The sequence below is a fragment of the Triticum urartu genome, chromosome 2A (assembly GCF_056163025.1).
Source record: "Triticum urartu cultivar PI428250 chromosome 2A, HENAU_Tu73, whole genome shotgun sequence".
NCBI classification, from domain to species: domain Eukaryota; kingdom Viridiplantae; phylum Streptophyta; class Magnoliopsida; order Poales; family Poaceae; genus Triticum; species Triticum urartu.
The window spans coordinates 660,481,906-660,506,209 of NC_141874.1; the positions used below are offsets into that span (position 1 = coordinate 660,481,906).

A 24,304-nucleotide genomic window follows, 5' to 3' on the forward strand; every position below is an offset into this window, starting at 1 on the left:
ATGGAGGCGCTCCTGGCTGCACTCCCTGCGGGTGGCGGCGGAGCGGTGGCTGCCGCCGTTGGAGGGCTGGCCGCGGCGGCCGCGGTCGCCGGAGTCCGGATGGGGAACAAGGAACGGGCCAACACGCCCCCAGGTAGCCATGATCTCACTGAATCTTTTCGTGCTCTATTGTTGTTAATACGCTGCTTCTTTCGCTGTGAAAGTGTGAGAGTGGTTTTTCTACACTCAGGACATTTCTCCCACGATTGAAAACATAGCAAATAATAAAACTTTGTGACTCCAATAGGTGCTTGCAAAATTTGGTTGCCAAATGACATCCGAGGTGTTCTGTACAAAAAGTAAAACTGTGCTCGAACGTATCTGCACTGTTCAAGCATTACGTCGTCTATATGCAGATCATTTGATGTTATTTGGTCACCAAATTTTGCAACCTAAAATATTTGTTCATAATCAATGCTATGGCGTAACAGATTTTCTTTTTTACTATTTGTTTTGATTTTACTGTTTATCGTAAGTGCAATGAACTTGGGTGTAGCCACTACTTTTTCGCTGTGAAATTTCTTGGAGCCTTTTTGTGACTAGGGAGAACACGTACAGGCGCAAGCCGTACTAATCACACGCCCTAATTTATGGTGAACGAGGATAATCCATTAAGAATTTCACTAAATTTTCACTTCATGTTTCCAACATCAATTTAGGCCCCACACAGAATAACTTTTCTTTATTTCAAGGCTTAACAGCAGCGTAAAGTTTAGCACATAATGCTACTACTTAAATTAATAGTTAATTTTCCCCACTAATTCCATAACTAAATAGATGATCTCTAATAATGCATTTCTCTGTACATGCGAACATCTTCACCTCAAACCATGTACAAATAAGATCCACCTTAACATGCAACTGTGCTTGCGAAAAGCTGAGCTATTTCCATTCTTTTATCCCAGTTATAGTTATTATTATTTTAAAAACTATACATTAGTCAAATACTATAAATCTTATGTATTTACAGTTTAATTATCATAGTATTAATCCAAATATCGGTCGGTATTTCATACAATCAAATATCATTGACATATATATATAGCAACCAATTCCTGCATCAACCCACATGGTATCATCTAGTTACATACCATAATTTAATGTCCTTAACACTTGCTGGTGTGAATAAGGTATATAGCAAAAAAAAACTTAGAATTGGGTTGAAGAGAGAGAGAGAGGGAGAGAGAGAGAGTTGATGTATCCACCTTTGTGTCTAATAGGCGCTAGGAATGTGAATGCTCTAAATATGACAATAGTTACTAATCCTAACCCCCAACAAAAATGCACCCGGACAACTTATACAATATATAATATCGTAGTGAATTCTCAAGAAATTTCTAGTTCATGCTCTCAAAATCAATTTTGACTCGTTTTACGCAGAATAACTTCTTTTCATTTCATCTTTCATTCTTTGTATTGTGAGCAATAACTGCTAATCCTCAGCCCTAGGAATCATGTACATTTAGAAGTTTAAAAACACTACAAAGTTGTAGTACTATGTGCAGTAGGATGGTAAGATTTTCAAGATCAAACTCATTCATATTGGGAAGATTTAGAGGGTTCATCAACATAAGTAGTACTTCTTATCATTCATGAATACTTACCAAAGATTTATACTTCAAACCATTTATGTATGCTTTATAATTGTATGATTATAGCCTCGTGTAACATTAATTGATGAAAAATACGTGAGAAAAGAAGAAGAAGAAGAAATGTTGCATGGTTATGATCTCCATGGATCGAGCCTGTTATCATCCATGTTGACTAATTGTCAGACTGCCCTATCTTAAATATCAATCCTTGCCTTCAAAAAGAATAATACCAATTCTACATCAAGTAAAAAATGTTAATCCTCTTTTTTTTCTATTTAACTGACATGCAGCCGTTCCTAGTTTACCTATAATTGGAAACCTGCTTCAACTGACGGAAAAGAAGCCGCATAAAACATTTGCAAAATGGTCTGATATTTATGGGCCAATATACACAATAAGGACTGGGGCTTCATCTGTAGCTGTGGTCAACTCAACTGAAGTAGCCAAGGAGGTAATTGAAATTTCAATTTTCATATTTCTTAGATTCAATTAATAATGTATTCTTTTTTTGCGGGGAAATTAATAATGTATTCTTATATATGTAGAAACATAAAATCATTTTTGCAATTCTAGGTAATTGTACAGTTTGGCATTTTAGTTATCTCTCCATTAATTTTGTAACATGAATTACCAAGTCCATGATTATCTTAGCATATCTTGTACTTCAACGACAAATTTTTTTGCTACAAGGGTTCCTTTTCACCCCAGTACTTGAAGTTTACAGCTAATATGAAGGTTATTTTGATCTCTTTCATTTTGTCATTCTGGAGACAAATAAGGATTCTGACAAGTATTGTCACATGAAAATGATGCAACCGCTTTGTTACTTGACCTCCTTTCTCAAACAACTACCTAAAAGGCAGCACACACTAAAACACCGAACATGCATATATTGTTTTCTTGATAACATTCGTTTTTTTAATAGAAAAAAGAGGGTAAAAAACTCTATCCTATGTATAGAGAGATGCACACAGCTTTCTCTTATTGCGAGGCCTTGACATCTAACATCTCAGACGGGATACAAAAGGCCAAGGCCAAAACAGGGCTACAAGCCTACAACAACCGCAAGAAAAATATTACATGCTGCCTCCTGCTTCACTAGTTATGTTAACGGACCGTCATCCATATCGGTTGAATACACCCTAGCTACCATCTCTCCTAGATTTGACCCAGAATCCATAGATGCTCAGTCCTCCTCGCGCTGACGGATCCAACCGGTATCCTTGGATATAACATGTACAACATCAGGAACTTTCGTCCTTTTAAAAACACAATCATTGCAATACATATAGCCAAAACTAAGCAATGCAAAAGTAGAAAAGAAAAACATAGCAGCATGGTAGAAATATCTCAAAATTGACTCGTATTTTGCAGGCAATGGTTGCGAAATTCTCATCCATATCTACTCGAAAGCTACCTAAAGCATTATCGGTGTTGAGTCGTGATAAAACAATGGTTGCTACATGTGACTATGGTGACTTCCACAAAATGGTGAAGCGCTTTGTTATGGCGGGTTTGTTGGGTTCTTCTGCTCAGGTATGAGTCAAAACAATTTCAAAATTGTACAATTTATTATACCACCTCTCAAATACACTTGCAAGTTCAGTTAGCTAAGATTTAACAATGCGGGGTGTGCTTCAACAATGAGATGCTTGCAGAGACAATTTCGGGAGACGAGAAACATGATGATGGACAACATGTTAACCACCTTTCATACATTGGTGGCTGATGACCCACATGCTCCTCAGAACTTTCGACAAGTTTTCAAGGAGGAGCTATTCCGCTTATCGTTGATCCAGGTTAGTCTCTCAGAGAATTGAACTTGCGACCTTTCCACCGGCGGGGAGGTTGAGGGAATGTTATACCACTAGGCTAGGAGGTCATTTTGGTTAAACTGTGGTTCAACATGTATAAATATCTAGGTGAAAATATTAGGATTCAAAAATTGATTTAAATTTCGTCCAAAAGTTGTTCTGTATTTTTGGTTCCCGTGCTAACCGAGTATTTTGGTGCCCCACGAGAAAAAATCATCCTTCGGAATCCAAAACCTTGGTTTCTCTACAAACACCATGATTTAATTAGTCTGCCTACACGATAGCACCACACTTTCTTAATTTGAACAGTAAGGATGGTATGGGTCGTCGTTCATGCATGCTGCACTTTCAGGGTTTAGGTGAGGATGTGAGTTCAGTTTATGTGAAGGAGTTTGGACGGGACATATCAAAGGATGAAATCTACCAGATCATTGTGGCTGACATGATGATGTGCGTCACTGAGATTGATTGGAGGGATTTCTTCCCGTACCTCAGCTGGATTCCAAACAAGAGCTTTGATACAGCAGTTGCTACCACAGAATCGAGGCGAACCACGGTGATGCGAGCGTTGATCGATCAGCAGAAGGAAAGAATTGCGCGTGGCAAGGTGGCAGCAATCTACCTATATATATACTAATACCTCTGTACACTAATATAAGACGTTTTTTGCAGTTTAATTTGAACTGTAAAAACATCTTACATTAGTGTACAGAGGAAGTAGCTTTTAGCAGACGTATGTTTGTTCATTGATGAAGTGATGATAACGCAATCAATTTGTGATATGCAGGCAAAGACATCCTATCTGGACTTTTTGTTGGCAGAGAACACATTGACAGATGACCAAGTAACGATGCTGGTGTGGGAGTCAATCATAGAGGGTGCAGATACTACTTTGGTGACGACCGAGTGGGCTATGTACGAGCTTGCCAAGAACCCCGAAAAACAGGCAAGCTGAGCTACCCTTCTAGTAATAAGTACTTGTTGCCCTCGGGGATGCATTTTTAACACCAGATTTCTCATGGCACGCCATGGCAGGATCGTCTCTACCGGGAGATCCAGGAGGTGTGCGGCGAGGACATGGTGACGGAGGATCATCTTCCTCGGTTGCCGTACCTGAATGCCGTGTTCCACGAGACGCTGCGGCGCCATTCTCCTGTCTCGCTTCTGCCTCCAAGGTTCGTCCATGAGACCACCACACTGGCCGGCTACGATGTCCCAGCCGGAACAGAGGTACTCATATGACTCCACACTTCAGTAATATTTTTCTCACGTGACTGAATGCTACTCTCATCATAACGGAAGTGAAGTGCTGTCTGTTCACTAAAATGGCGTATATATATATTTCGGCCGTTGCCACCTGCCAGGTGATCGTCAATGTGTACGCCTGCAACATGGACAAGAAAGAGTGGGAGGAGCCCGAGGAGTGGAGGCCGGAGAGGTTCCTGAACGACGGCAGGTTCGACGTCGCGGACATGTACAAGACCATTGCATTCGGCGCCGGGAGGAGGGTCTGTGCCGGGAGCGCGCAGGCGACGGGCATTTCGTGTGCCGCCATGGCGAGGTTCGTGCAGGAGTTCGTCTGGACGCTCAAGGAGGGCGACGAGGACAAGGTGGACACCGTCCAGCTCATGGGCTACAAGCTCCACCCCCTCTACGTGTATCTCTCGCCGAGGAGAGGGAGGCAGTGAAGGGCAGTTCTGGTTTGCTTGTTTGACAGTGGAGTTGTCCAAACAAGATAATATGGGTGCATGTTTTAATGATTTACCTCAATAATTTGTTCGGATTTTTACACTGTTTGCCTTGCGATTATTGCGCCGGAGCTTTTGGGGTTCAAGTCGGAACCAAAAACAAGACTGTAGCACGGTCACAGCTGCTTGGTTGGTTTTCGTAACATCAAATTATTGCAGAGCAATGTGTTCAACACGGCGACGGTCAATATTTTTTAGATAACGGGATCTTTTACTAAGGAACAATGTGTTCAATGCTAGCGACAATCACATACTTTTTAGTACATAGAGGTAGAGATGCATATATGGCATAACTTTTTTTTGGAAAATAGACACAAGAAGCACCCAGCTTTAAATTAGTAAAGCCAACAGAGGCCAAGTAACCACAACGTTAAAGTCTTGCAAACCAGATAGTAAAAAGGAAACAAGGTACATATCGCGACTCGAAATGAGCGCAGGAACATTAAGAATCGCCTTGGTGAGACTCGGGAGCTCCTGTGGATAGCATGAAGATGTTTGATCTTGAAAAGGATACCTGATGCTGCACAATCATTCTTCTTCCCTAGTGGACGCCATTGCTGAAAAACTAGAGACGATTTAAAGATATAATTAGCAGGGTGAGATGGGATGGTCCCTTCAATGGCTAGTTTGTTGCGAGTATTCCATAGCGCCAATCTAAAGCACTAAACGGTCTCCAACCTAAGCGGCATTGTTGGCCGCAAGAATTGTTGAGAAGCGCAAGGATATCTAACATTGAATTTGGGCTCCAAGATTGCCCAAAACACAACTCCACAGGGATTTCGTTGGAGCACATTGGAAAATAATATGATTGGAGTTCTCCGGGGAGCCATAGAGAGCACAACACCTATGGTCCGAACCATAACATTTTTGTGGGTTTAGAGCTGAGGGTAGGCGATCCAAAGCCACTTGCCAAAGGAAAATACGAACTTTGAGGGGCACTTGAGTTGCCCACAAGCCTTTGACATACCGAACCTTGGGGCCTCGCACCAACTTGGCATGGGTGGATATGATAGAGAAGATGCCCGAGAGCTCTATCTCCTAGCTGATCGAGTCTTTGATAGAACTAAGAGTAATGTGATCAATTAAAGAACGTAGGTTGTCTAAAGCTAACGACTCCACCGGCGAGAGAGATCTAAAAAGACCACGGTGGCAGAAGCGGAAGCGGAAACTTCACAGATGAGGGCCTGCAGCTTGGCCACCATAAGAACATGGAAGGATATAAGGCATAAAGAGGTTTATCCGAAACCCAAGCCGATAGCCAGAATTTCGTATCTTTCCCATTCCCAAATGTGAATTTCGCCCTTTAAGTTTAAAGAACTTGTTTACATTTCTAAATCCCTTTCCAGATTGATGACCCCTTCACATTGCACACAAAGAAGGAGCAGTTCGGGAAGTACTTTGCTGCAAGGATCCTAACTCAAAGCCCATTATCATTTTGCGAGATCTTCTAGATCCATTTGGCAATAAGGTCAAAGTTCATCTTTCTCGAGTTGGAAATGCCTAATCCTTCCTAGTTTTTCGGGCGACAAAGATCAGCCCATCTGATCATATGGTATTTGTGTTTTTTCGTTTCCGCTTCCCAGAAAAAAAACCTAGCCCACACTTTATTAAATTTCGCATGCACCCCTTCTCCTAAAATGAACAATCTCATTGCAAAAATAGGAATGACCGAGAGGCAAGCATTAGTTAGAGTAAACGTATCTGCTGAAGACATGAGCTTCCCTTGTCACGGATCACAATGGTGAATGACGTCAAATGTGGGATCCCAGTCCACTTCCATAAGAAATTTATGCGCACAAGAGCCCAAGATAAGCGATGGCAAAGACGTCTATTCTGCAGTTGAGCAGTTATATAGCATAACTTACTATAATGTTTATTACAAAGTTGCCAATCAATGCCTCACCAAAAAGTGGAATACAAAAAATCAAGGCAATCCAGCGAAATAAGGACGTAACATGTCAACAAATACCACTCTAAATACTACGAAACCCATCACTGGTATGCTATCCATATCGGGGACATAAACTCCCTATTAAGGTGCTCGAACTTCTTGGTCTCATGTTACATCGCCTCCTTGTGTCACACCTTTTTTAGGAACACCGATGATCGCAACAAATTGGTAATTGAAGACAATACCATTTCTGCATAGCCAAATAGACAAAAACACGTTGCCGCCATGACCAAAATAAGTGGACTTAACAGTTTACACCCCCGCATCATAGCCATGACCTAAATTATGACCACATTGGTGATATCGAAAGTTAAGTACACAACGAGCCATCCAATAAAGGGTTAATTTGATAAATGCCACTCAAATTCTGGCGATTCCGAGAAACGCCACTGCAATTTTCAAAACTTTGAAAAATGTCATTTTTAGTGGCATTTTTCAAGGTCTGCAGTGGTGCTTTCCAAAGTTTATAAATTTTGCAGTGATATTTTTCAAAGTTTGGAAATTGCAGTGGCGTTTCTTGGAATCGCCAAAATTCAAATGCCATTTATCCAATTAACCCTCCAATTAAATGCCAGCCCACAATAAAAACATTGTACTTCCTGCTCATAATAGAAGCTACATTGTGTGCCCCGGCCATTTGCATTTAATCAAATTGTCCTTAGTAAAGATGACTTTTCAACATAAAAACTAAAGGAATACCGTGTTATGTAGAGGTAATTTATATCATAATCATTTAGATGTAAATCCAACTAGTGTATCCAATAATGCCGAATACACTAAGTGCATAGAAAAAAATCCAGTGGTATGTAGCTCATCCTAGATACTTAAACAAGTCCTGCTTCCAAAGTTAGTTTTGCCTCTGTAACTTTGTGGGACAATCTCATTCCGGTCTACGAAAATACTGACCAATTTGGTCATTCATTGCGTACTTCTTTTACTTCCAAATCTTGAACACTAAGGCCGCCTTGGTCTCTAGGAGTACACAAAATCTACGACGTGCTAAATGGTATTTTGTATGCTGATTTGACTGCCACAATAAGTAAGAACAACAAAAATCTAACCTCTTCCAAACCCCATTTGGGATCCAAAAAAGGAGATCACAAAGATTGGGAGGCTGCTTGACACTTAATTAATTAAGAACAAACATCCATGATAGGATAAGTTTTTGGATCGCTAATTAACTCGGGCGCTTCTCTAAATTATCTTTTTGAATGCCAAGGTTCCTAATAGGAAATGAACCATGCCAGCAACACAAAAGGTATATATACTCTTATATGGGGTTATCCATCTTTTTTCCTGCAAGAGTAGAGTCCAGATTAGTAGAAACAGAAGGGGGGCATGATGTAAGCAACTGCCTGAAAAGTAGTCTCCCAAATCTTATAAGCAACAACTTATTAATATCGCAGCATCTACATGTGCACCATGTTCTTACACTTGTTCAAGGCTATCTGCCCCAGGGCCTATAGCTATGCCTTTGGCGGCGTCTCATGCCTCAAACGATGCGTCAATTCTCATTTTGCCCACCACAACCTAATTGTTGCGTCACTACCAAACACTTTATATATTGCTGAATCCAAAACCTGGATGAATAATTGGGTAGAACATGAATGCATGTTGAAGCCAACCAGCTCTAACGAAATGGTATGACAAACACACAACTTAGGACGTACACAATGAAAACAACCTAAGTGCCTGACAAGTCTTTAGACAAGAGAAGGTTTGTTATTTACTCCCTCCATCTCATAATATAAGAGCGTGTTTTACACCAGTGTAGTGTCAAAAACGCTCTTATATTATGGGACAGAGGGAGTAGTTAATTAGTTCTCTTATAGAAACATGCAAATTCACCTAATGTGGAAAACAAAAGCAATTGATCTCACCATAGTTCAATTATTGCATATCAATACGCCTCCGGGAAGGAAGAAGGGACACATACAAAGTGAACTATGCTAAAAACATTAATACAAGTTAGACGAACTTGGTGGTGTTGGTGCGATGGAGCAGTAGAACCCTTCCCTAGGATTGACGAGCCTCTCGACCCACATGATGACGTGTTTCCCAGTGGGTATACTTGACTAGAAGACCCAAGGTGGGCCTCACCAAGTCACCATGTCCAGGAAGACGTTGAACTGCCACTCATTCATCACATCAATCACCAGTTGCACCAAATAATTGGCATATTGATGGATCATCATACCCTACATGACCAAGCAACCACGCAAAGATTAGTCATGTACATCTCACAAGGCATGTAGACTAACATAAGTAAGATCTTAAGAGGCAGAGCTCGTAAACGGTCTTGTATCCTAGGAAAGCATCTCTCTCTCTCTCTCTCCGCCGCCCGAGGAACCCTCCCCAGCGCTCCTTCCCTTGCCGGCCTCTGGCCGGCCCGCGGCGACGATGGGGCGCCTCCTCTCCTCTCCCATGCTCCTTCACGAGCCCCTCCCTCTCTCACCATGTTCGAGCTGGATCTCGCCCCTGTTGTCTCCTCCCCTCACGGCGGTCGTGGCCTGCTGCAAGGAGGCGCATCCCTCGTCGACAGTGGAGGTGTGGTGAGCTGCTCCCACCGGGTCCTGGTGGCACGACTCTGTGCGGGTGGCTGGCGGTCATGGAGGTAGTTCCAGGCCACCGCTAGAGGCTGGATCCGCCGGATCCCGTGGGCTCCAGATTCGATCTGGTGGCATCCTTGGGCAATGGCCCATCCCTCGTGGGTGGCCTCCGCGGCTGCTTTCTTCTGGGTGCCTGATTCCCAGATCTAGGGTCCGTCTCCATGTGGGTGCAAAGGGCAAGCTTTGGGTGTAGTGGGTGGCGGATTTGCGCCTGTACGGTAGTAGGGCGGCCGGCTGCGTGCTTGCGGTCCACCGCCATGTGGGTGGTGGATGAGGGTGGTTTCTGTTGGTCGCCGGAACGGCGGTTCAGGACGGTGGGCACGGTGACACCATTTCGGCGGGTGTCGCCGTGCGTGTGCTCGTATGTCACCTTAGCCGCTTGGGCAGCGAGGTGGTCCATTTGGGGGCATCCGTCGTGCAGGTGTGTTCTTCACAGCCACCCTGCTTGCTCCGGGCATCGTCTGCATCTTGCCTTAGCCACCCATGGCTGATGGACCTGGTAGGTGCAGTCTTTTCCCGAGCGGAAGTTTTTCCCGACGGTGTCGGTGCCGGTGATAGCGACGCTTCTGTGTGCTGTTCCCCTCTTTGGAGGTGTCACCGTGGGTGACCTGCATCCACCATGGGCTCTAGGTGAAAACTCTTGGTTTGACATGTTCCAGACACGGGCGGTGGCGGCGTTGTGGCGTCGTTTCCTCCTTGGAGGTTGCGTCCTGTGAGCAAGGTCCCATTTTACTGGTTTTTGGGGTAATTTGTGTGGATGATAATTTCTCCTCGCCATGTGGCGAGCCATGCTTCAACGGTTGCGCACTGTTGAGGATCTAGGATCGGCAAGGTGGATGTGCTCGAAGGCCTCCCTCTGTTGTCTTGGCATCAACTTCCATTTGCACTCTAGGGTGGTGAGCACTCCACCGCCCGATGGTGCGGCGCCCTTCGAGCCGGGGCGAGGAGCTAGGGGGCTCCTTCTGACGATGGAACAAGATGGCACTGATCTGCCGGACGCACAGGCGATGGCAATGGCGAAGCTTCCTCTGCCGGCTGGTCTCCTTCTTGAGTTAGCTTCCTTTGCAGCGTTGGTCCTCCGATCATGTTTCGAGGGCTCTAATGTCTTGAAGTTCTGTTTTTTGAGCCTTGTTGCTGCTCCAGGGCATCCATGTGTCTTGCCGGAGTTTTTCTTTTGTTTTGCTGTATAGTGGTGTATTGTTGGGTTGATTGTAAGGGTTTTATCAATTCCGGCCTCTTTTCTAAAAAGTGGCAGAGATCAAGAAATGATCGGTAGTTTGACCACCGCCTGCACACAGGATCTCATCTATGACTAGCTTGTGATCGTTGTAGCTGCCGTAGATTAGGCACTTCGACTTTGGAAGAGTGCTTTTGGTGGTTCATATGGGTCCTTTTTCCGAAAAAGGGAGCAAGCTGGGAGGGGCGCAGGCAACCAAACTAAGTTTAAAACATGATTTTTTCTCTCTCTCCTGCATTACCTCAGTCAAGCTCTACTCAGTCACAGATGCAGGGAGGCAAAAATTAATGAAGGTGACCAAACAAGCCCTTGGGGTCTGCTCTATGTATAGAGAAATGCAAGGAACATGTGTGATCTATTGCATAAAGTGGCCTACTAGTGGGCTCCAATAATACTAGAGGCAACCACCCGCTTGGACGTGTCATTCTTGAATCATGGGATTAACTCTTTTTTCTCTAACAGGTTATTGTGGTCGGTTGTTTCATTTTGGTTTTCTCTACACTCTGGATTTTAATTATGTTCTCGCGGTGTGTTTCTTTCATTCATATATCGCGTCGGGTTGTATGATATTTGTTCTGAGAGGAGAGTGGAGTTGTTAAGCACGTGGTTGTGGTGTCCTTATATGTTTCGGCTTTGGTGTCAGTCGACGGTGGTTGTCTGAGCCCCTTGGAAGCGATTACTCCACATTGAAATAGTGGAATTGCTGCTATGATCCTCACTTGGGCCTGCCCATGAATCTATCGCTCGCTCAGCTCCGCTCCCTACTTCGATCGCTCACTCAGCTTTTCTCCGCTCGCTCAGTATCTTAAGTATAAGCTCAGTATCTTAGTATATATGTATTGCAAGTGTACAAGCTGCGTAAATGGATGTTTAGATTGGATTAGCGAAGAATAATATACGAGATTGCTAAATCTTAGTCGATTGAGATTTAACCAAGTCTCAGTCGATGCTATATTCGTAGGATCTTACGAGAAGATCCGTGTAATTTTTCATTTTAGTTTTTTTTCTTACTTACATGTTATATCACTTAATTTAGACTTGGTTAAGTCTCAGTGGACTAAGACATAGCCACAGCCAATAATATACATGCTCAGTTGCATAGTTCCAACAATTGCAGACTGTGCGACTGCGACTGCGGAGGGACGGAGGTGGCTGCTAGGCATGCATCACGGCTAATTAAGAATACATTTTCAAAACAATTTCGAGCCCAGTCGAGAAATTCAGATAGCGAGGTTCGCGCGGCCGCGTTGACGGGCATACGGTGGGGATGTGGATGGTTTGCCTGCCATTAATTCTACACTAGCGATCTTGTAGATGACGACCCACCACTGCCTGCAGGCGTAGGCTGGACCTGGTGTGCACGACGATCCCAAACACCTCGCCCATGTCCAGCGTCTCGCCACCCGGAACCGTCCAGTCAAAGTGGTACAGGAGGTTGGCCAGCACGAGCTCGATGGTCGTGGTCGCGAACAGGGCTCCAGGGCACTGCCTACGGCCAGCTCCAAATGGAATGAACTCCATCTGCGGCCCCTGCCTGTACTCCACGGTGCTTAGCTCCTCCTCGAACCTCTCCGGCCTGAACTCCGCGGCGTCCTCACCCCAGTGCACCGGGTCCCTCCCCACCGCGAAGGCGTTTATCGTGACGGCGGTGCCTTTGGGTATGTCGTAGCCCATGACCCGGCAGCTCTCCTGGCTCGCCCGGTGGATCAGCGCCGCGGAGGGGTGCAGCCTTAGCGTCTCCTTGACGACCATCCGAAGATAGTGCAGGTCGCCGAGGTCCGCGCTGGTGACGGTGGACCCACGGCCATGTCCTAGCTTCTTCTGTCGGACTTCGAGTTTCGCTCTTGCCATTGCGTGTGGGCTGCGGATGAGTTCTGCCATGGCCCATTCTAGCGTGGCAGCCGTCGTGTCGGTAGCAGCTCCAAATATGTCCTGGAATCATACGTACGTGTTTTAAATTGTTGAGTACGGAGTAAATTGCATGCACTAGATAGTTGACTAGTTCATGAAGTAAAACCATGGTGAAGGGCTAGCTAGAGCTCTGGTTGCATGTTAGTGACAGTATCGAGAAGCAGAATCGCTTACAAAGACGACGGCGCCGATGATCTCCGACGTCAGAGGGAAACCGAGGGTGTCTTCCTTGTGCAGCCTCAGGAGCACGTCGAGCAGGTCTTCGTCGTCTCTACCACCAGCAGAGCCATTACTTGGTTTTTTTCTCCTTGCGCTCTTGGATGATGTCCCCCAGGATGCGCTGCACCCGGGCGTGGCTCCTCCGCACGTCGCGCGCGGCGCTGCTCAGCCACCGCACCAGCCGCGACGAGGGGAAAAGGTCCACCGGGCTGAACCCTCCCACGAGCATCGACACCGTGTCGAGCTCCCGGAGGTACTCCTCCTGCTGCCGACACTTTCCGCCGAACACCGCCCTCGCGATTATGTTGTTGCTCAGTTTGGCCAGCCCCTTTCCGACGTCGATGATGGGGGAGCCGGACGGCGAGGCGGCGGCGACCGACTCCACAAGGTGCGCGACCTCGCCCTGCTTGATGAACTCGATACGCTGCACCTGCCTCGCGCTGAGCAGCTCCATTACGCAGACCTTGCGCATCTGCCGCCAGTGCTCACCGTAGGGCGCGAAGATGAGGCCTTTGCCGCCGCAGCTGACGACGTCGAGCGTGGGGCCGCTCGGACGGGTCGCGAAGGCGAGGTCGTTCGTCTTGAGCACCTCCATCGCCGCCTCTGGGGTGGACACGATGACGTTGGGCACTTCGCCGAGCCTCAGCAGCATCAGCGGGCCGTGCCGACGCGACAGGCGGAGAAATGCCCGGTGCGGCGGCAGTTTCATGCCGATGAGGTGATGGAGGCTCCCGATGAAGGGGAGGTTCCATGGACCTGGAGGAAGCTTCGGTCCTGTCTCCTTAGTACCACCCATAGCCTGCCTCAGAATCAAAGACAAGAGAATCGTGGCTATGGCCATTAGACACAAACTTCCGCAAGAGAGTTGGTCCATGTCCATGGCGACTGGCGGTGGTAGGCCAGATCACCTGCCGAGCTTGGTCTCCCGTGTCCAACTACGTGCTGGAGTGTTATGTACTGTATTTGTAGCATATTGTGTACAGAAAAAAGTCCACATTTCAACCCTCAACTAACCACGTGGTTTGATTTTCAATCCTGATTTCTAAAACCGATCATATTTAACCTTCAACTTGTCACAGGATCCAGATTATTACTACCCTTGACTCAGTTTGGAGCTGGTCAAGCGGTTTTGACCCAGTCAAAGCTGACTGGACAGTCTAGTCACTATGCCATGCACACACCAATCGGACCCTATCCCCATCTCCCTCTGGGCGAGACTTGCCTGCTCTCCTGATGTGCGCCCATCCGTGCTCCCGCATACGTGGCATGATTTGATTGAAACAAAATAAGGCCCTGCCCCATCCCTTAAAATCAAGGGGGGGGGGAGATGATTAGATTAGAAAGAAAAAAGAGAAAAAGATAGACGTAGGATGAAGTGGGAGCACGGATGAGAGCATGGGGAGGGAGCAGGCAAGCCGTATCCCTTTCGATCACCGCCAAACCACACACCCGACCCAGCCCACCCCGCGGCCGCCATCGCCTGGGACGTGAGGAACACTGCCGCTCGCGGCCACCACCTCCACCGCCGGCGACCGGAGACCGGCCGCGCCGCAACACCACGGCTGGTTTGCCCTCTCTCCCCTCCCTTCCTCTCTCCCTCCCTTTCTCTCTCCCTGCGAGATGTTGTTGCTGCCACCGCCGGCGTGTTTCTATTGCTGAAACCCTAGTAATTGATATGTTCTTTGTTTTTTTCATGTCTTGTAGATTGAATGGATCCTCTGGATTTCTTGGTTGTGCGATTCCATTTCAATGGTGCATTTGTGCGTGACGGTCAGATTTTGGAATATGTTGGAGGTAGGGAGGAAATTTCTCATGTCGAGCGGCGCACTTTGTTCTTAGGCAGTATTATTGTTAATCTGAAAGGCATTCCAGTGTTGCTCGACGAGACATCATGCAAAGCAAGAAATGGCACAGGGAGTTCAAATACACCAACCCAGCAGCCTCCTGTGCAAGGCCAAGGTCCTGCTAGAAGCAAAGCATCATCAGCTGCTTCCAAACAGCATGCTGCAAGCCAAACAGCAACAAAGCAGCCAAGCACCATGCGCTAGTCAAGGTCCAGATATGGTAAGCTATCCATTCAATATGTACGAACAAACCTGATTACAGTACCATGTATATAACTAACATTTGTCATGTTTCTTATAGCCTTCAAGGCAGAGCAACACTAGGCAGAGCAAGAGGAAGGCCACGGAGGAAATGCCGGCATCTAACCAAAAGAGAAGGTCGCCAACTAAAAGTAGCAGTAGGTCCTACAACTTCTCTGGAAATACAATTAATGTGCAAAGAAGCTCCAATGTTAATGTGAATGTATCTACCGGCAATTCTAGCGCTAGAGCTAGCAGCAAAGTTGTCAAGGAGAGTGTTAGTGCTAGTGCCAGGCGCAAGGGCACGGGCAAGCGCAAGTATGCAGGGATTCGAAGCCTGCAAGGATTTGACCGTTGAATCAGCTAGCAACATAGTTGTCTAGCAATGAACTTATGTGTGTATCAACATATTGATGCATCAAGATCCGTGCAAATACATTTGTCTTTTTTGTTTCTCTCAAACGACACAACATATGAACTTCAAATTTTGCAGAACAACAATACATTCTAACTACAATATAGGAAAAAACTTTCAGATTTTTTCATGCATTTTAAATACTTGAAATAATATTTTTATTCAAAGAAAATCTCATTTTGTATATTTATATCAGACCAAAAAATCTGAAAGTTTTTCACACATTGATGTTCTAAATGTTTGTTCGGTCTGCAAAGTTTGAAGTTCATATGTTGTTTCATTTTCGAGAAACAAAAAAGAGAAATCTTCTTGTTGTTAGTTAGTTGGAGAGTACGAATCTCAAAGCAAGGCTGGAGGGTTGAGGATAAGAGGTTTCATGTAGCCTGAGCTACAAAAAAACTTTATGATTGATGTATGTGAGACATCTATGTATTGTATGTGAGATATCTATATATTGTGTTTGGGACATCTATGTGTTGTATGTTTGAGATCACTTTTGTGTGTGTTTGAGATCACTTTTTTCACATGATGACCAAATGCTACCAAAATGCTGCCAAATTTTTGACCTGAAAAAGAAGTGCCTAGAAAATTCTGAAATTTTTTACACAACAACACTCATATGATGTATAGAGTTCTGGGAAATTTTCAACTTAATTGGGTTAACAGATTGAGAGAACCATCCATTTTCCAAATTCAGCCACTATTCGGTCAAAAATTTGACCCGAAAAAAAGTGCCCAGAAAATCTAAAAAATTTACACAACAACACTCATATGATGTATAGAATTCTGGGAAATTGTCAACTTAATTGGATTAACAGAATGAGAGAACCATCCATTTTCCAAATTCAGCGACTATTCGGTACGTACGTGGCATGGTGACTGGACTTCCCAGTCAACTTTGACTACTCCCTCCTTCCATCTATATAGGGCCTAATGCGTTTATCGAGGCTAACTTTGACCAAATAGTAAAGCAATAATATATGACATGCAACTTACACAAAGCACACCATTAAATTCGTGTGTGAAAGGAGCTTTCAATGATATAATTTTCACATTATGCATGTCATGTACTATTAATCTTGTTAATAGTCAAATGCGGTCTTAAAAAACGCATTAGGCCCTATATAGATGGGAAGAGGGAGTAGGTTAAAACCACTTGACCAGCTCGAAACTGAGTCAAGGGTTGTAATCTGGACCCTGTGACAAGTTGAGGGTTAAATACAACCGGTTTCAGATATTAGGGTTGAAAATCAAACCACGTGGTTAGTTGAGGGTTGGAATGTGGACTTTTCTCGTGTGTAGAATTGTAGATAGAGGTGCTGAAGTCAAGTCATGCAAGAAAATAGAAATGGCTGGCGGACGCTGCTCTCTGCCACCAAATACTCCATTCATTCCATGATGCAGTCTGTATACATTATCTCAAAAGTCAAACTAAGCAAATTTTGACTGAGTTTACAGACTATTTATATATACAATTCCAAACATATACAACATGATATAATTGATGATGTATCCAATGATATGCATCTGGTATCATAAATATACATATTTTTGTTTATAAACATGGTCAAAGCTTGTAATATTTGACTTTTGCAAAAAATCTATACGTACTATATGTTGGAATAAGCCACGGCGTCTAGTGTAGTCGGGCTCGTCGGGCGTGTCGGGTGCCCACGGGACGTGCGGGACGCACTGGTTTGGTCGGGCTCATCGGACGCGTCGGGTGCGCGTGGGACATGCGGGACGCAGCGGAAGCGTGGTGGTGTGAAGCCGCGGTGCTGTGCAAAGCAGCATAGTCGTGAGAAACGGGCTAGAGCGCTGGACAAACCAGTTGGAGGCTTGGAGCTGTGGCGTAGGATCAGCTGGTCTGTTGCCGCATCACAGTGACAATATGTGCCGAGCCGAGGGGGAGGGGCCTAAGGAAGATGTAATCTCCGTTGGGACTATGGTATGCGCCCGGTCGATGTGAGAGTTCTTACAGGGTTGTGCTGCATGTGTGCGTGTGTATCTCCATGTATGTGTGTTTGAGTAGGTGAGTTGAATAGAAGCCAACATACAAGCCGTTCGGCGGCTAGGGCGTTCGGCGCCGGAAAATTCTATTCATCCTCTTCTACCTTCGTCCGGCATTTGTCGCCGGGGGGCGGTTCGGCGTATGTCACCGATGGGTTTGTCCCAACAATTGGTATCATGAGCTTGGTTGTCTTGGGCGTGGTTCGCCGTGCCGGAGGCGTGGCGGCGATGACGGCGTTTGTCGGCGGATGCGCGAAGCTCCGGGCCGTGTGTCGTCCTATGGAGGTGCGTGGCGCTGTGGCTGTCCTAGTGGACGAAGAGGAGGCGCGTGGTGAGTCCGCGACGAGCACGACGGGCATGGAGGTCGCGGCAGCGCGGTTCCGGTGCGCGGCGAGTGCATGGCGGCGACGACGCACAACAAGTGCGGATGCGGTGGTGGCACACGGCTTCGACATCGAGCGACGCGGCAACCTTGGCGCGGGCGCGACGAGCACACGACACGTCGTAGCGGGTGCGGAGGCACGCGATGGCGTCGAACGAAGGCGTCCATGACGACGACAACGACAAGAGCTGCAACAACTCTGGCAACGTCGAGATCGTGGCTTAGGGTGTGTGTGTTGGAATAAGCCACGACGCCTGGTGCAGTCGGGCGCGTCGGATGCGCATGAGACATGCGGGACACATTGGTGCGGTCGGACTCATCGGACAAGTTGAATGCGCGTGGTACGTACGGGACGCAGCGGAAACATGGCGGTGTGAAGCCACGGTGTTGTGCAAAGCATCATAGTCGTGAGAAACGACCGAACACGCAAGGGGCTAGAGCGCTGGACTAACCAGTTGAAGGTTTGGAGTTGTGGCGTAGGATCAGCTGAGTCTGTTAGTTTGTTAGGGCATGTACAATCGTTCCGACGCTCGGTGTTTGTAAAACTTCTTCACGTCACTTATAGACAGCTCAAGTGACACCCTGTACAATAGGACTCCCTATTTGACTGTTGATAACCACCAAATTTCACGCGAAATGGAAAGGTAGTTTCCGCGGAAGACGAATCCCATCAGACGAGCTCTTCGTACAACGGCAAATATACTGTCGGTAAGCAGCGGCTTTGGCGCTAATAGATCGTCTTTATTTCTATCGACGGACTGAGTCATTATTTTTTTTCTCTGCCCCACGTCATCAAATTTCCTACGTGGGCTCAGTGGTGGAGGTAGAAATGCTTATAATCTGATGTTGGGAGGGTCGGCTGCAGGCAACAGTAAAAAAATATCATTATTCATATGCATAATACAAAGGAAATTAGAATATTGGGGAGGGCCCAGGCCCTGGCTGGCCACCCCTGCCTCCGACACTGCGTGGGCTGCTTTGCATACAGCTGACTAGACACTACTGTACATGCCTTTAGTATCTAGCTAGGTATGTGTGCTTTGCATGGCATCTAGATCCTGTGGCTGGCCGTTAGGAGGATGCTGGACACGCGTTGGGTGTTGGCATGCATGCATGTAGGTAGTTGGAGTAGTGGCCGAGTGTGGTGGCCGTTTAGGGTGTGCGTGGTGGTCGGACGTGATGGCTGGCTAGTGCGTGTGAGCCCTTTGTATATATATGCACATTGAGTAATGAGAAGGAGGCAGTGAGGGCTGGAAAACAATGTAGCCACCATGTGATCACCAAAGGAGCCTCTTGGCAAAGCTTGTGTGTTCTTTCTTGGTGTATGTGTGTGTGGAGTTTCTTCTTGTGTGAGGCAAGAGGTAGAAGAAGAGCTGCGCCGCGAGAGGTGGCGCCAACACTACATTATAAAATGGATGGTGATAGAGGTGAAGGTGTCTCGATATTTCGATAAGATAGCTATGATTTTTTGTGGAAGTCAACTTTGACCATCCGACTACGAACGTGTAACACCCACGATGTGGCTATATCTCCCACGTGTCGAAGCATGACTTAGAAGCATAACCGCATAGTAGGCATGTCGCAAGAGGGGTAATCTTTACACATCCCATGTACTGAACGAGAAAGGGATAAAGAGTTGGTTTACAATCATCACTTCACACAATACATAGATATAGCATTACAGCATCCAGAATACAATTAAGGTCAGACTACGGAACCAAATAAAGAAAGACAACCCCTAATGCTAGATCCCCGATCGCCCCAACTGGGCTCCTCTACTGATCGACAAGCAACGAAACAACACAAGGAACAAGATCTTCATCAAGCTCCCACTTGAGCTCAGTTACGTCACCTGCACTGGTATCATCGGCACCTGAAACTGTTTGGAAGTAATCTGTGAGTCACGTGGACTCAACAATCTCACACCATCGCGATCAAGACTATTTAAGCTTAAGGTAGGAAAAGAGGGTAGTGAAGTGGAGCTGCAGCAAGCACTAGCATATATGGTGGCTAACTTACGCAAATGAGAACGAGAAGAGAAGCAAAGCACGGTCGTGAACTAGAAGTGATCAAGAAGTGATCCTGAAGCTACTTACATTCAAGCATAACACCAAAACCGTGTTCACTTCCCGGACTCTGCCGGAAAGAGACCATCACGGCTACACACGCGGTTGATGCATTTTAATTAAGTTAAGTGTCAGGTTCTCTACAAACGGATATTAATAAATTTCCATCTGCCCATAACCGCGGACACGGCTTTTGAAACTTCAAAACCCTGCAGGGGTGTCCCAACTTAGCCCATCACAAGCTCTTACGGTCAACGAAGGATATTCTTTCTCCCAGGAAGACCCAATCAGACTCGGAATCCCAGTTACAAGACATCTCGACAATGGTAAAACAAGACCAGCAAAGCCGCCAAATGCGCCGACATCCTGATAGGAGCCGCACATATCTCGTTCTCAGGGCAACACCGGATGAGCGCTCCGTACAACTAAAATCAGACCTCAAGTTTCACCGAGGTGGCGCTGCAAAGGACTCTAGTTCGGACCAACACTTAGACAAGCACTGGCCCGGGGGGGGGGGGGTTAAAATAAAGATGACCCTTGAGTCTGCAGAACCCAAGGGAAGGTGATAGGTTGTTAGTGCAAATGTAAAACCAAGGTTGGGCCTTACTGGAGGAGTTTTATTCAAAGCGAACTGTCAAGGGGTTCCCATTATAACCCAACCGCGTAAGGAACGCAAAATCAAGGAACATAACACTGGTATGACGGAAACTAGGGCGGCAAGAGTGGAACAAAACACCAGGCATAAGGCCGAGCCTTTCACCCTTTACCAAGTATATATGTGCATTAAAGTAAACAAGATATAATAATGATATCCCAACAATAATCATGTTCCAACAAGGAACAAACTCCATCTTCACTTGCAACTAGCAACGCTATAAGAGGGGCTGAGCAAAGCGGTAACATAGCCAAACAACGGTTTGCTAGGAAAGGTGGGTTAGAGGCTGAACATGGCAATATGGGAGGCATGATATAGCAAGTGGTAGGTATCGCGGCATAGCAAAAGAGCGAGCAACTAACAAGCAAAGATAGAAGTGATTTCGAGGGTATGGTCATCTTGTCTGCAAAGTTCTCCGAGTTGACGTAAGCTTGATCCTCGTAAGCGTACTCAACGGGTTTCTCAATCACGAACTCGTCTCCCCGCTCTACCCAAAGCAAGAACATAAGCAAAGGAAACAACAATCAACCACGGTGCAATGCGCAAGCAACATGATGCAAAACATGGCATGATATGCGGGATGTGATATGCAATGCATATGCATGCTCCAGAAGGAAAAGATTGAACCAGGCCTCAACTTGGCAAACCAAGTATGCCGCTGGAAAGATGAGTTGATTTCAGTCGAAATCGATATAAAGATCACCGAAATCGGATGCACGATCTGCAAATGGCAAGCAAAACAAGAAAGGCACAATTCTGCGATTAACAACACGGTGCCATCTAGAATGCAATAAGAAACTAAGCTACTGCACTCCAACATAACAACAAAGCACATGGCAGTGATCTACTCAAGATGCTTGACAAAAGATGAACACTGAGATACGGCTAAATCACACAAGAGCAGGTTCAAACAAGCATGGCAAAAGTGCAAAAGATAACAGCATCACAGACTTAGTGAAAATAACAACATGCCAGGAATTAATATCAGGAAGCAATGTTTAGAGCAAGATAACAACATGCTACAGGATCAGATCATAGCAATACAAGGCATGGCATGAATCTACTCGAAGTATATAACAAAAGTCCCTTGATGACCATAAGCCAAAAAGGATCAGAAGATACGATGGCACCCATGTAAACATAGCAAGTTACGTTAACAAATTCAGACTTAGCAGAAAACTGGACATGGCAAAAACAGAATTATGAAGGCATGTTTGCGAGCTCGATGCACTCAACACAAGGCACTGCATGACAAGCTAAGCATACTACCAGCAAGAAGACATGTAGAAGAAGCTAACCATGGCAAGAACAATCTCATAGCATGCATGGATCAACTACAACAACCTTGGCAAAATTGATTAACATGTAAACAATCTGCCAGGAACATTTTATAGCAAAAGTAGAGCAAGATTGAGTCATGCTAGGGCACTCCATAAATGCAAACAGGGGCATGGATGGATAGAGCACAACCATATGTCAAAATCATCCTTACTGAACATACTCAAAAGAAGCATGGATCTCTCTGTAGCAACATGAAAACATGGCATAAAAATAACTGCAAGGAAAAGACTTTGCATGCTTGTGCTAGTCACCACATTGATCACAAAAATACATGGCATACACCCCCGTAAAGATGGCATGGCATAGCCCAAAACACATGTAGAGCTCATGCCCATATGCAGCACATAATAATCATGGCAAAAATGACAAATGCTCATAAACTGATAAGAAACAGGAACTAACATTTTATAGCACTCTTGCATCAACAATTTGGGCATCAAGATGAACTCAAACAAGCATGGTGCAATGGAACAAAATGAAGAGGACAATCAGATGAACGTTTTGATATATGGCACGCTCAAAACGGAGCACTGAGCACGAAGTTATGGCATGAAGAAGTAGGCAGTAGAATGTTAGAAAACAGGGACTTGGCCAAAGTTTTATCCTGCGAAAAAGTCAATGGGGCGGATCGGGTCGCGGAGGCGGAGCGGATCGGGCCAGGTCGAGGTAGAGGAGGACCCGGGCGGCGGTGACGACGGCTCCGGCGAGGTTGTCGCCGGCGGGGCGGCGGATTCGGCCGGGCTAGGGCTCCCGTGGCCGGATCTAGCGATGGGTGGCGGCGGAGCTCCTCCCGGGACGAGGTGCAGGGCGAAGGCGGCGCGCAGGCGGTGCGGCAGGGAAGGCGACCGGTGGGCGGCGCGCACGGCGAGCTCGCCGGCGGGAGGCGTCGCGGCGAGGCGCTCGGGGAAGGCGGCGCAAGGCGGGCCTGGCGCGGCCCGGTTCGGCCCCGGGGCGGGCCGGATCTGGGCCCCGGGTGGCCGGCGCGGTGGGAGGCGGCTGGAGACAGGTGGCACGCGGCGTTGGATGAGGAGGCGGCAGAGATGACGTGGCAAGCCCTGATTGGATGGAGTGAGGTGGCCGGGCGCGGCGGACATGTCTGGCGCGGTGCGGACGCGTCCGGCGGCGCGGAGGGAGCGAGGCTAGGGTTTTCATCTGCATGAAATTACGGGGAGGCACACATATTTATAGGTAGAGGGAGATAGGAGAGTCCAAATGAGGTGCGGTTTTCGGCCACGCGATCGTGATCGAACGACCGAGAGGATGGAAGGGGTTTGGATGGGTTACTGGGCCACTTTGGAGGGGTGTTGGGCTGCATGTAGCGACCAAACCTTAAACAGTCTGATCTCTATGCTCCGGTGTCATCCCTGGATCAGTAATGCTGACACAACACAGTACTCGGAGGATTTATAGCAGAGTAGCAATCACACACTTATTACATTGAGTGTCTCAAAAGAGAACTTATTACAATAAATATGGCTTAAGGCCATCTAATAACGATAATAGCGGAAGGCTTGGAAGATAAGCGAGTCCATCAACTCCAACGGCATCACTGAGTATAGAACCATGACCTAAAAACTCTTTAATCGTCGTCTGAAAAGTCTACAACATTAACGCTGCAGCCTGAAACGGGTTAGCACATGGAATATGCTGGCAATGTAACACATAGAGAGTAATGGAAATGAAATAGCTATACTATATGCATATTTGGCTGGTGGAAAGCTCTATGGTTACAGTTTTGCGTAAAGCCAATTTTTCCCTACTTCAAAGGAATAAAATTTATTTAACTATCATGGTAGTTGTTAAACATTGAGAATGGTTGACAGCATTCTCAATCTCAATTAAGCATCATCATTAAACATAACCCAACAAAATTAATTTAGAGTAACATGTTGAGATTCACATGATAATCCAAGTACTAGATACTCAAGATGTCCATAACTGGGGACATGGATAACCATGATTAGTTTGTTACACTCTCCAGAGGTTTGCGCACATTTCCTCACAAGACTCGATCACCTCCGTTTGGTTTCTCGCACTACATGGTGTTTGAGAAGACGGATGACCGAGACATAGTCTTTCAGAAGCGCTAGCACCTTACGATCGGGTAGACCGTACCACCTATATCCCCTACATCTGCTAGTCTACCACTGTAAGAGTTCGCATGACTTAGTCAACTATGCTAGAGCCCATAATAGTTTGTGGCTGCACACGGAAGTTTCTAGTATGAATAG

General features: G+C 46.2%; 1 protein-coding gene and 1 pseudogene across 2 annotated transcripts; one reads left to right on the forward strand and one right to left on the reverse strand.

The window, feature by feature from the left end:
• LOC125533934 (ent-kaurene oxidase 2-like) lies at nt 1-5,133 on the forward strand. Its single transcript, XM_048697258.1, has 8 exons — nt 1-133; nt 1,922-2,082; nt 3,006-3,167; nt 3,290-3,430; nt 3,798-4,052; nt 4,233-4,391; nt 4,481-4,675; nt 4,810-5,133. The coding sequence occupies exons 1-8, from the start codon at nt 1-3 to the stop codon at nt 5,131-5,133; spliced, it is 1,530 nt and encodes a 509-aa protein (XP_048553215.1).
• Nucleotides 5,134-12,063: 6,930 nt separating this feature from the next.
• LOC125526894 (zealexin A1 synthase-like) lies at nt 12,064-14,048 on the reverse strand (annotated as a pseudogene). Its single transcript, XR_015617297.1, has 2 exons — nt 13,076-14,048; nt 12,064-12,922 (listed from the first exon to the last, which is right to left on the reverse strand). The product of XR_015617297.1 is annotated as a zealexin A1 synthase-like (transcript).
• Nucleotides 14,049-24,304: the final 10,256 nt, after the last annotated feature.